Source organism: Gadus macrocephalus, chromosome 22 (assembly GCF_031168955.1).
Source record: "Gadus macrocephalus chromosome 22, ASM3116895v1".
Classification (NCBI taxonomy): domain Eukaryota; kingdom Metazoa; phylum Chordata; class Actinopteri; order Gadiformes; family Gadidae; genus Gadus; species Gadus macrocephalus.
The window spans coordinates 5,550,721-5,561,854 of record NC_082403.1 but is presented as its reverse complement, the minus strand read 5'-3'; the positions used below and the strand labels follow the sequence as shown (position 1 = coordinate 5,561,854).

Here is an 11,134-nt window from a genome sequence, read left to right as displayed (position 1 = left end):
ATTTGCCAGGAGTATTCAATGTAAATTAATCTGGTTTATTGGAGCACCAATTGGGTATAATAAATCACGTGATCACTCAGTTTATTTATTTTTCTCGACCCTACATTTCATACAATTGCACTAAATTGAAGGAGCTCTAATGTTGCTCTTCTCAGTCTGAATGTGGCATTCTTTAAGTGTGTGTGAGTGCAGTAACCTCAGCCCATTGTAGTTTTTTAATCTCTAAACGTGCTCTAATGAATGTCCATGCAAATAAAACACAAGCCATTGAACCTTTAAAATCATAACAACTTTACCAGTCAGTATTAAGTGACTAGCGTGGATTGGAAGACATTGTGAGAGCTCCATCGGACCGGGCCAATGTCACTGCTGCACAGTGATGAAACATTACAAAGTTACGCTGAATACAGCATACACGTATATAAACGCAGGTAGTGTCCTGTATAAAAAGGGCTGGGTGGATTATTCTATGACGTATATTTACAACAGACTTCTCCAAGGGTCTTGCCTTGCAAGTCGGGGTAAATATTGTGCTCCTTGTTTAACAGAAAGCAAAAAGATGTATTTTTCTTTCCGCCCAAAATATAAAACAAAAACAATACTTATAATGAGGCACTTTTTTCTCTCTTCTAAAATCGAAACAAAAACAGAACCAATAGATATTCTTTTGTTAGAGTTCAGTGCTGATGCCAGGAGAAGTTGACGCTCTCGTTTTCCAGTCATTTGTTCGGAAAGGCGTCTATTGCTTTAGTGTGGCCCCTCCACATGAAAGTCCTCTGGAGACGGACGGCAGTAAAACGTCATTGCTATGGTCATGATTAAAACCGACAGGTTCTGATGGGATCACTGTGGCTGAGGCGTGAAGTGGTCGTCTGTCCGGAACACGGTGGGGATCTCTTGCCGCTGCGCCGGTCTTCGAGGGCTGGCCGGCTTCTGGGGGGGGGGAGGGATAAACCACACCATTACGGCCTTACTGGGAGCTAGCAGTCCTACTATGTATAGCCGAATGTTGAGGCAGGGGCAGGACAGAAACTGGAAGGGGCGGGGTTACGCCTTGTTTCCTCATTCGGTGTGTACATATTCTACCAAGAGAAACTCAGAATGACAGTTATGCGCTCACAGGTTCCCGCCTCCAGCAAACTTGGCCAAAACAAATAGGGGGCGAAAGAATGTGAAATGCCCTGGTCAGCCGGATGTGAGATTGACTGCCGTCAGACAGAAGATATTCATTTGATGAAGTGAGACGAGATTGTGAACCCGGACCAATGACGTAAAATTGTGCAGGCGTTGTTCCCCCTTGGAAACAGAGTTGACGTTGTGACCACATTTAGTTTCACAACACACATAGTATTTTCAATACAGGGTCAAGTGGCTTTGGGTGCCAGCCAACAAAAAGGTAATCCAACTATAGATAAACTTTATTCCAGACTCAGGTGGTCCGTATAAAATACATACAAAACACAGGCCTTGAGTAAAAACCTAAAAGGTGCGTTCACACCAAAAGACATTTGTCGCCCGTTTATGTCGTCACCCAAGTGTTGTCGCGCGACAAATCATAAACTGTCGCTGTGTAAGTTTTTGCAGGAGATCTTGCTGCGGTTCACCCCAGACGTGAACATCTCACGAATGCGCTCACCTGTGCAGGGCGAAAGTGTGGCACGGGAAAAAAACAAAACTAGTCGCCGGTTTTCTCTAGCGAATAATTCGCACGATTCGTGTCTCTACGTTCACTTTCTATGGGATCGTGTCACCCCTTCGCGTTTGGTGTGAACGCCCCTTAACACAGCAGAATCCCCCCCCTTGCAGATGACCCAGAGGAGGACAGGTAGAGTTCTTACATTAAGGAAACCTGGGACGCTCATGGTGCGGAGGATCTTCTTGAAGGCCCCAGGCAGAGTCCCCAGCTCTCCCTCTGCCTGTGTGACCTGCTCCTCCATGGCACCCACGTTTGAACCCACCATTTTGACAAAGGCCTGGGGGGAAACAAATTGGGCGGGTGGTTGGCACTTAACATTCTGGATACATATGTTTTCTATTGGTGTATTCAGAAATAATTGCATCAAAAGATCATGTTCCATTGATTTCTTGAGTTGGTTTGCCATTTGGTCTGTTTAGAGATGGCAGACAATGGAAAAATCCCACACACACACACACACACACACACACACACACACACACACACACACACACACACACACACACACACACACACACACACACACACACACACACACACACACACACACACACACACACACACACACACACACACTATAGGGAAGCTGGCATTTACTTCCAGCTTGTCAATTCTGCGGTAGATCTGTCTCATTTCATCCGATTTTCTCTGGATCTGAGGTAGATTCTCATTCACTATCTGAGAGGTATCATTGCGGATCTAGAGGGAAAACAAAAAACAATACAATTACAGTCCAATAATGAGAGAACAAACTGTTCTAGATGTTATTGCCAGTGTACAATAACAGGTCATGCTGCAGTAAAAAAAAAAATATATATATATATATGGAAGATTAAATAAAAGTGATTTTTTATTAGTGTATCAAAACCCCCATGCCCCATCTTACCATATCAAGCATTCCAACGAATTCATCTACTCTTGTCAGCATTTCTTCCAAGCTCCTATCCAAACAGAGCACCTAGAAGAGAAACGCACGGTTTCCTATAAACTGGTTCAACATAGAGCCAACCACACACACGGTTCTTTGTTATTGCAAGCAAGCTTCCCAGTGCAGTTACTACATTCCTTGCATCACACATATCTAGTTAACGCTGGCACTGGGTGCAACAGTCCTATACGCTCTATGCTTGCAAAAGCCCTGATTCGATGTTTGTGGTTAGCAGCATCAAGGCGTATTAACATCCCTCTCACCTCTTCCCCAGCAGTCGCTCTCACATAGGAGGAGTAACTCAGAGCCGTGTATCTCAAAAGCGCATCATCCTCTTGATCCGAGTCGTCTGGGTTAGCGATGCCAGGTACTGGTTCGTTAAAGCTGGGGCTCTGAGAGACGGCTGCTGCGCCAAAGCTCGGACTCTGCGACACCGTGCCGCTGCTGAGGATCTCGCTCACCATAGACAGACTGCTCGCACTTTGAGACACTATACCGCTGTCTTTGCTTATCTCTGCACTGGACTCCTCCAAGGGCGATAGGAAGCCCACCCTGTCAATCCGCTGATGGTCCATTTTGTTGCTGTGGTTTGTTGTACTACTACCGTTTTTTGACAACTGAAGAAATCACGTGTGTTCTACTCGGAAGGAGGCCCTCGAGGATCAAAACAGTCCACAACGCGAATGGGGGATATACAAAACGACCACGTCAAAAATACAGTTTTTTGGTTACTTGGCAGAGAGTAATAAACCACTGACCCCTTCCTATTAAACGGACAAAATGGTTATACAATTTGAATTGATAGTAGACAAAAAAACACGCATAAGGTGAGGCAGTACACCCGCGTTACCAGGAACATTTCAGAAAAAGCAAGAATCTAAATAAAACCATAGACCATCTTTATTAGGCTACATAAAATTATATATGGGGAAGGCCTAGTCTTACGTTACAATACACTACTATTGTACACTCTTCCTTTATGGATACAATGCGATTCCATATTGGCCAGCAGATGGCAGCAGGGATTTTGTCATCCCGTCCGTGATGAGGTTGAGATCTTTTACAATCTATGGGTGACATCAAGACAAAATTTGATTTCAGGCGTGTGCCGACTCGTTGGTAGCTCTCAGCATCTACATTTGTCAATCTTTAGTGGTGGCATTTCGGGCATGCACGATCATATCTTACAGGTTCAAAATGAGGTGTTGCTAAGATAAAATGTAGACTACTTGATTCTCAGATTAATGTCGTTGTAGTCTAGCACTAATCTTATACTGCTCAGTGGAAATTCAGGGTGTATACAGTTATATCCTTTAACTGTTTCAAGTAGGCCTACTTCTGTGACTGATTATGGATAATATGAGGCTAAAATATATACGTGTAGTGATGCGCTGTGTGACCCAAGTGATGTGTTGCATCACTTAGGACCACTCTAATGGCTTATAAGTAGGTCCACAACACTGACCCTTAGAATACTGGTAGGGAATGACAAATATCAGTTATAGTTATGTATTATAGTTCCATTTACTTATTTAAGGAATTGAAGTTTCCAGCGAGGGGATATTGTGCCATCGTTCCTTCTAAACTATTCAAGGGTGTATGAGAAAACAAAGAAACGGTTAAGTTTGGAATAATTTATTGGAAAAGGTTCAACAATTTGATCAAATTTGACAATGCATAAAGGAAGAATAAAAAAAAAACAAAGACAGGGTTCACAACATTTATAAGAAATATAGTATCACTGAATTAATTACAGAATTTATGATTTTAAAAAGTCTATTAGGAAAACATTAAAGTTGGTCCCAGTAACAAGAACAAAACAACAAATCAACAACTCAATAAAAGTGGTCACTAATGTGAATAGAATACAGTGGATTTACCTATAACACTTTCTTGTCCCCAAAATTATAAAAAAAAAAAAAGACAATGAAAATGTTTAGAAATACACAGCAACAGATCAATTCTTTGTTCATCCTTTTTCGCATTTAAAATCCATTTCTCAAAATCTTACCATTTTATCTTTTAACAAAAATAACACAAAAAGTGATAAAATGAGTTTTGCATACTGACTCGTGAGGAAGCATGCCGACGCACAGATGTACCGGCCCGCCTTTAAAATCAATCCAGTTAAGTCTTTAGGCAGCTTGGAGGCTTGTTCTCTGTCTGTCTGCACCTGTATGTGTGTTTGTGTGTGTGTGTGTGTGCGTGTGTGCATGCGTGTGTCCGTGTCTATCCGTGTTATAGGGTGATGACGGTGCCGTCCTCCTCCACCCCTCCCCGGGGCAGGGCCAGGCTGTGCCTCGGGTCCGTTCTCAGGGAGCTGAGGATTTTATGCAGGCTGCCGTTGCTGTGTCGCAGGGCCGGGTTGCTGCTGTGGTGCTGGGGCTGAGCGTGGTGCGGACTGTGGGGCGTCTGAGGCCCGTTCTGCAGGTTCAGGTCTCTGTGGAGCTGGTAGCTCAGGCTGTTTTGGTGCTGGTTCTGCTGGTGGTGTTGTTGTTGCTGCTGCTGCTGCTGCTCCCTTTGCTGCTGCTGCTGCTGCGGCTGCTGCTGCTGCTGCTGGTGATGGTGTTGGTGGTGGTGTTGGTGGTGTGTGCTCCCGTTGAGGCTGAGCTGGGAGTGGAAGGAGGCGGTGGACACGACCGACGGGGGTCGTGAAGGAGGGCTCGGGGGGGCCGCTGGTGCAGGAGCCGATGCCGGCGGCGGCGGCGGCGGCGGTGGGGGCGCCGAGATGGGAGCCTGCTGCTGCTGCTGCTGCTGTGGATGATGCTGGTGCTGGTGGTGGTGGTGGTGGTGGGAGCGCGAGGCGGTGGACGCCGCCGACGCCGCCGACGCGTTGGACCGCCGCGACGGCCGCTTCACGCTGCTCTCGATCACGATGTCCGCCTCCTCGTCGCTCTCCAGCTCGTCGGGGTAGCCGTGCGTCAGTGGCCCCGAGGGGGCCGCCACGCCGCCCGCCCCCGCAGACAGGGCGCCGCCGACCGACAGGCTGGGGTAGCCCGTGGAGCCGCCGCTGTCCGACGACTGGCCCGAGCTGCCCGAGATGCGGCTGCTGCGCACCACGTTGTTGCGCTGGTTGACGGGCTTCACCGTGACGATGAGGTTGTGGCTGTTGGCGATCATCATGTCCGTCACCTGGTCCAGGCTCTTCCCCGACACCTCGATGCCGTTCACCTCCAGCACCTCGTCGTTGACCGCCAGCAGGCCCGTGCCCTCGGCCAGCCCGCCGGGGACCATGCGGGAGATGAAGATCCCGGGCACCTTCTCCAGGCCGTGGGGCGTGACCCGCACGCTGGTGCCGTCGCGGATGTAGAAGCCCAGCGGCTTGTCCGAGCCGTGGCGGTAGAGGCGCACGCGGCGGTGCGACTCGGGCAGGATGTCCACGTCGATGATGGAGGAGACGGGCCGGAAGTCCTGCGGCATGCCGATGCGGATGTGCGGCCGCTTGCGGTTGACGTCGTTGCGCATGGTCACCACCGCCTTCTTGCGCCGCGTCAGCGTGTTGGTGCCGAAGCTGGTGTAGTCCACCTCTTCTGTAGGGGGGGGGGGGGGGGGGGGGAGGGAGAGGAGGGGAGAGGAGGGGAGAGCGTTAGCTTCAGGAAACACTATTACGGGTTGCGTTCACATATCAGATTTCTCAAATTGAAGCAACTGTAAAATGATTCAATGTGCTCCAAACTAGCTCTGTTAAAATGTATTTCTTTGTGGGACGATTCTTTTCCCTCTTCTCAAAGTTTTCCATTTTGAAAAGAGCCGGAACTTAACGTGTTAACTTCGTATAACCTTACGGGAGAAACAGGCAGAAGATGACATGGCATCTTTGGAATACTGCAACATTATGAGTTCACTTAACTTGGGTATGCAAATAACATAGAGCCACGAATGAATTGCTGAGATGGCACATGTGTGGTGTATGTGGGTATGTGTGCTTTTGCACGTGTGTGTGTGTGTGTGAGGTTTTGCTTATGTGTGTGTGTGTGTGTTTTTGCACGTGTGTGTGTGTGTGTTACATGTGTGTGCCAAAATGCTGAATGGGCAGAGCAGGGCAGTATCCTTCTCCGGAGGTGAGCCCCCCACCCCCCCACCCCCCGTAGCTTCTAACAGCAGCTGCAGCGAGGCGCTCTTTCATAAGTGGCAACATATACCTGCCTTCCTGCCCCCTGATGAAGCGCAGGGCCGCATGGAACTCTCTAGAAACTAGCTGAGGGGGGTGATTCATGGCAACCAGGTTGCTTTTGTTCAAGTGTATCAGAGAATGCGGATAGAGACAAAGGCGAAAAAGCGATCATTTATTATGTCGATATGCGATGATGTCCGCAGTGGAAGATGTACAACCGGCGCGCTTAAGCTAAGCTGGTCTGAGGTCAGTCCTGAGGCTGAGGACTGGGAGCCTCCATAGCTTACTGCCACCACACACACTCTGACAAAGTGAAGGAGACTGGACCGGGAGCCGGTGATAAGGGGGTTGATAAGCCGGCTGCTTTTCTCCCTCTCCCCCAGCGGAAAGGGAAACACAGTGAGGCGCCATGTGACAGGAAGCACTGGTCCCACAGGGTGCTCTCACTCCCCCCGCTTCCATGGCAACCCGAATGACTCATCCGTTATCCTACTGTTTTGGGACACCTGCCCTTATGCTTCTTTCTGGTGGCTCGCTCTCTCTGTGTGTGTGTGTGTGTGTGTGTGTGTGTGTGTGTGTGTGTGTGTGTGTGTGTGTGTGTGTGTGTGTGTGTGTGTGTGTGTGTGTGTGACAATTGTTCACAAAAACTAAACAAAAGCACGTTAAAAAAAAAACGTAACTCCTTATTTCCGTTCTCATGCTGCACTTCAGTTGGAATAAAAATGAATCCACTGAACCTATACTTTCGGTGAACGGAGTGTCACCGAGAACTAACTACCAGGGGCCTAGGGGATGTCTGGCCCTTCCATGCTGGAGTGCTCAACTGTCCAGACCAATAAAACTACCAACAAAAAGGCCTTACTTAAGCTCCCGCTAGGATGCATAATTTTTCCTCATTTCTTCCCCCCTCGGTTGAAAGTATTCTGGTACGGGGGTATTTTTAAAATACTCGATGTGTACGCTGCGGCACATGTTTTGATTGAATCCAGAAAAGGCATTTTGCTACAGGGCTGGAATTTCTTCCAAAAGTGCAAGTCGTCTCCCTGATGAGAACCATATTGGAGGGGAGAGTCTCAGCAGAGCCTCATTAAAGTACAGAAAGGTCCCCGGTGCACAACCCGACGGTACCACCTCGCCACACCCCAGGACTCCTGCCCCTGCCGTGCAACACGACACAATCGCCCCAGAACAACAGAGAATAAGCCTAATCTAATTTGTGTGTCAATCGTTCTTCTTCTTTATTGTAAAATAAAAAAGCGTCAAAATTGTCGACTCTCCCTCTTCAGTGGGAAAGGAAACATTCAGAGAAACATTCAGAGATTTGTGACTAGAGATGCGTTTGATCGCTCTCTCGGTCGCGTATTGATTATATAGGCCACCCATCTCAGAGAGACTCTTATTTACATAGAGTTCGGCTGATTCTACATTCCTGGGGTAATACAAGCTTGTGAAGACCCAGAAGTTTCTAAAAACCTGGGGGGGTGGGACCGCAGAATCGGATGTCCAGTCTACACTAAAAAGAGCCAGACTGGTACTATTCCTGTCTGTCTGTCTGTCTGTCTGTCTGCAGGGTGTCCAGATTAAGTACGGGACGATGAATCTGTTGGGAGTATACTGTGAGAATCGTTGAACAGAAACATGTCTCTCAGAACCGAACGTGAATGTTTTTACATGACGTCTTATCATGGAGCTGGACCCTGATGAGTCAGCAGCTGATAAAACAAAGGCTGCAGAGGTCCCGTCTTAACGGAAAGAATGGATTGTGTACATTCGGTCTGCGCTGTATTACGAACAGGCTGCTTATAGGATAACGCCGTCGACCTTAAGGACCAGGCAAGACGAGTTTGATCCGGTTTGAAATAAAAAAAAAACTGTTAAAGCTGGCCGCGGTTAGCCAGGTCAGGCTCCATTTAGCCATACCTAAATGGTGATTCTGGCACAAACCGGTGTGAGCCAGGAGGCCAATCACACGCATGCTCCTCTAACAACTCCTGACAAGACTAATCCCCAATTGCACTGAAGCATGATGGGTAATCCCGCGTGAACCAGATGATCAAAGACTAGCAGGTGGTGGCCGATGGTCTTCTTAGAGGTCCGGTGGAGCGGCATTTCCCGTTGCCATCAGATTGAATGAATGGAAGTTTCCAGAACTATGTAAACATGGACCATATGGAACCTAAAGTGACAAAACTTGTGTGTCTCTCTCCACACACACACACACACACACACACACACACACACACACACACACACACACACACACACACACACACACACACACACACACACACACACACACACACACACACACACACACACACACACACACACACACACACACGGCTGTTAACCGTTACCCTAAAACTAGTTACTCTTAAACCCTAAAAATTGCCATCCCACTGCCAGTCTTCCGAGAGCCAAGCTAAACGCTGACATGGAAGGAAAAAGGCTAATTGCCTTAAATAGCGGTGGAGCTCCCAGCCTAGCCTATCTTCTGCTGTCTTTTCCAGCATCATCAACCTCAATTCGTCGTGAACTACACACATATTTGGGCCTGTGGACGGGTTCATGGGCCAAGGGACTCAGGTTCGGTTCCTTCCAATCACGTTTTCACCGTATCATCAATTTAGGGAATTATCGCTTTTATCCAAAGCGACTTACCCTTGGACATTTAAGGACATTTGTCAGAAGAAATAGAAACAATATATCGCTGTCGGTACAGTACAGATATTAATTTCTTTATTCAAGTGCTAATCATTTGCAATTGCTAGGTTAACCCTCTCCCTGTATACAACAAGATAGCTAAGATAAGACGCCACACAGTTCTTAGTCCTTTATTATTAAGTGCCAGGACGAGGACGAGGCTATGTGGGTGACCCCGGTCTTCACTCTAGCTGAGCATGTGTGTGCGTGCGAGCGTGTGTATGAGTGTGGAGCACGTGTGAAATGCAGGTGTACGGACTAGGAGATACATCAGAACAGGTTGAAGGCAAGCCTTTTGATATTTCGTTTTTCGGTCCAACTTTCTGTCTAGCTTTGCCAGGATGAAGGTGCATTGCCAGGAACCCATTACATTTAGCTCTGTAGCTCCGTGCCGTTGAGTTGGAGCCATTTCGGACCCCACATAAATCAGTCGTTCGGATCAACGTGCCCTCAGTTCACTCTGCTGCCTAGATTCTGTAAGTGGTTTACTCTGGTACCACAATAAGAAGTTATCTAGCTAATTAAGTGGTTTCAAACCTTGGGGTGGGGTCCACTAGACGTCCTGTAAAGACTAACTGTGCCTTCAAAGCCACGAGCAAACTACTACTAATCACCACGTGTGTAGCACAGCGATGCGCTTACGTTCACCTGCATTATTCTATATTACCGGCAGATGATGACTGGGTCAAAACAACTTGCTTGGAAGAAGATGCACAAAAGCTAAGGTTTCAGTGCTTGAAATGGGATCAGAGGCCAAAAGAAGTCGGGAGCCACTGTCCTAGTGGGAGTGTCGGGCTGTCGTGTGATCCCAGACAGACAGCCATGCAAAACAATTCCCCTGCGTTTGCCTCCGACTCTTTTAAGAGGCAGCCCGTCACAGCTTCCTGCTTCATCAGCGTCTCCCAAACAGCGCAGGGATCTCCAGAGAGGTTTACGACCGTGCGTCGAGAGCGTTCCTTCCCAGGAAGCACTTTGCCCTGGCACGTCTTCCAGCGCCCGCTCCAGGCCCAAAACAAACCATAAAGATGCACGGAGGGGCGAGGCATTCATGGGTATTATGAAACTCAAAAAAACAAAAACATCATCGTTCTGAAGCGCTTGGGTGAGCTTGCTGATGCTCCGGCCTCGTGAAGCGGCTCTCGGTTCACCGCTTCCGTGGAGAAATCGATAAGGATTACCATGATGGCGCGCGGTACGCACGCATGTTTGTGTCGGGCGAGGGACCGCCACCCCCCCCCCCCCCCCCCCCCCAAAACCCATCAGAGGGCGTACATGTATAACAAGGACACCACAGAGCCAGGGATGAGGTCACTTTTAGGGAGTCAGACGCCGTAATGGACCTTTTTGTGTGGGGGAGCCCCCCCGTGTGAATGTCCACAATACCCTCATGTATTGACGGCACTGCCCCCCGTGATAATGGGAGGGTTGCAACATGTGTTGTACTGCCGCTTGTGGGGGAACAATGCAGGCTGTTGATTGGGTCTCGTGCTGGTTGTGGGGCGCTGGTTGGAGCGCCGACTGAACCAGTGTACAACACCCAGAACGCAAAACCCGCCCAGACATTCAAGCACTGCGGCGTAAACAAACGGGACTCGGCTGATGTTCATCAGAGTGTCGAATGACATCACTTGGACGCGCTCCAGCCGGGCAGACGGATTGCAGTAACCGGTCTTTCGAGGCGGTACGGTTCCGA

General features: G+C 48.5%; 2 protein-coding genes across 2 annotated transcripts in view; both read right to left on the bottom strand.

Moving 5' to 3' along the window:
- Positions 1–14: 14 nt before the first annotated feature.
- On the bottom strand, positions 15–3,268 carry bloc1s4 (biogenesis of lysosomal organelles complex-1, subunit 4, cappuccino). The gene is made up of 5 exons (XM_060043220.1): positions 2,888–3,268; positions 2,583–2,654; positions 2,294–2,395; positions 1,839–1,973; positions 15–933 (listed from the first exon to the last, which is right to left on the bottom strand). The coding sequence occupies exons 1-5, from the start codon at positions 3,197–3,199 to the stop codon at positions 844–846; spliced, it is 711 nt and encodes a 236-aa protein (XP_059899203.1). The 5' UTR covers positions 3,200–3,268; the 3' UTR covers positions 15–843.
- A 975-nt stretch (positions 3,269–4,243) lies between these two features.
- The window catches only part of pard6gb (par-6 family cell polarity regulator gamma b), a 32,106-nt gene continuing 25,215 nt past the window's right edge, over positions 4,244–11,134 (bottom strand). The window contains exon 3 of the mRNA XM_060043177.1: positions 4,244–6,154. Within this exon, the coding sequence (XP_059899160.1) occupies positions 4,863–6,154 (1,292 nt within the window). The 3' untranslated portion in view covers positions 4,244–4,862. The remainder of the gene's footprint in view (positions 6,155–11,134) is intronic.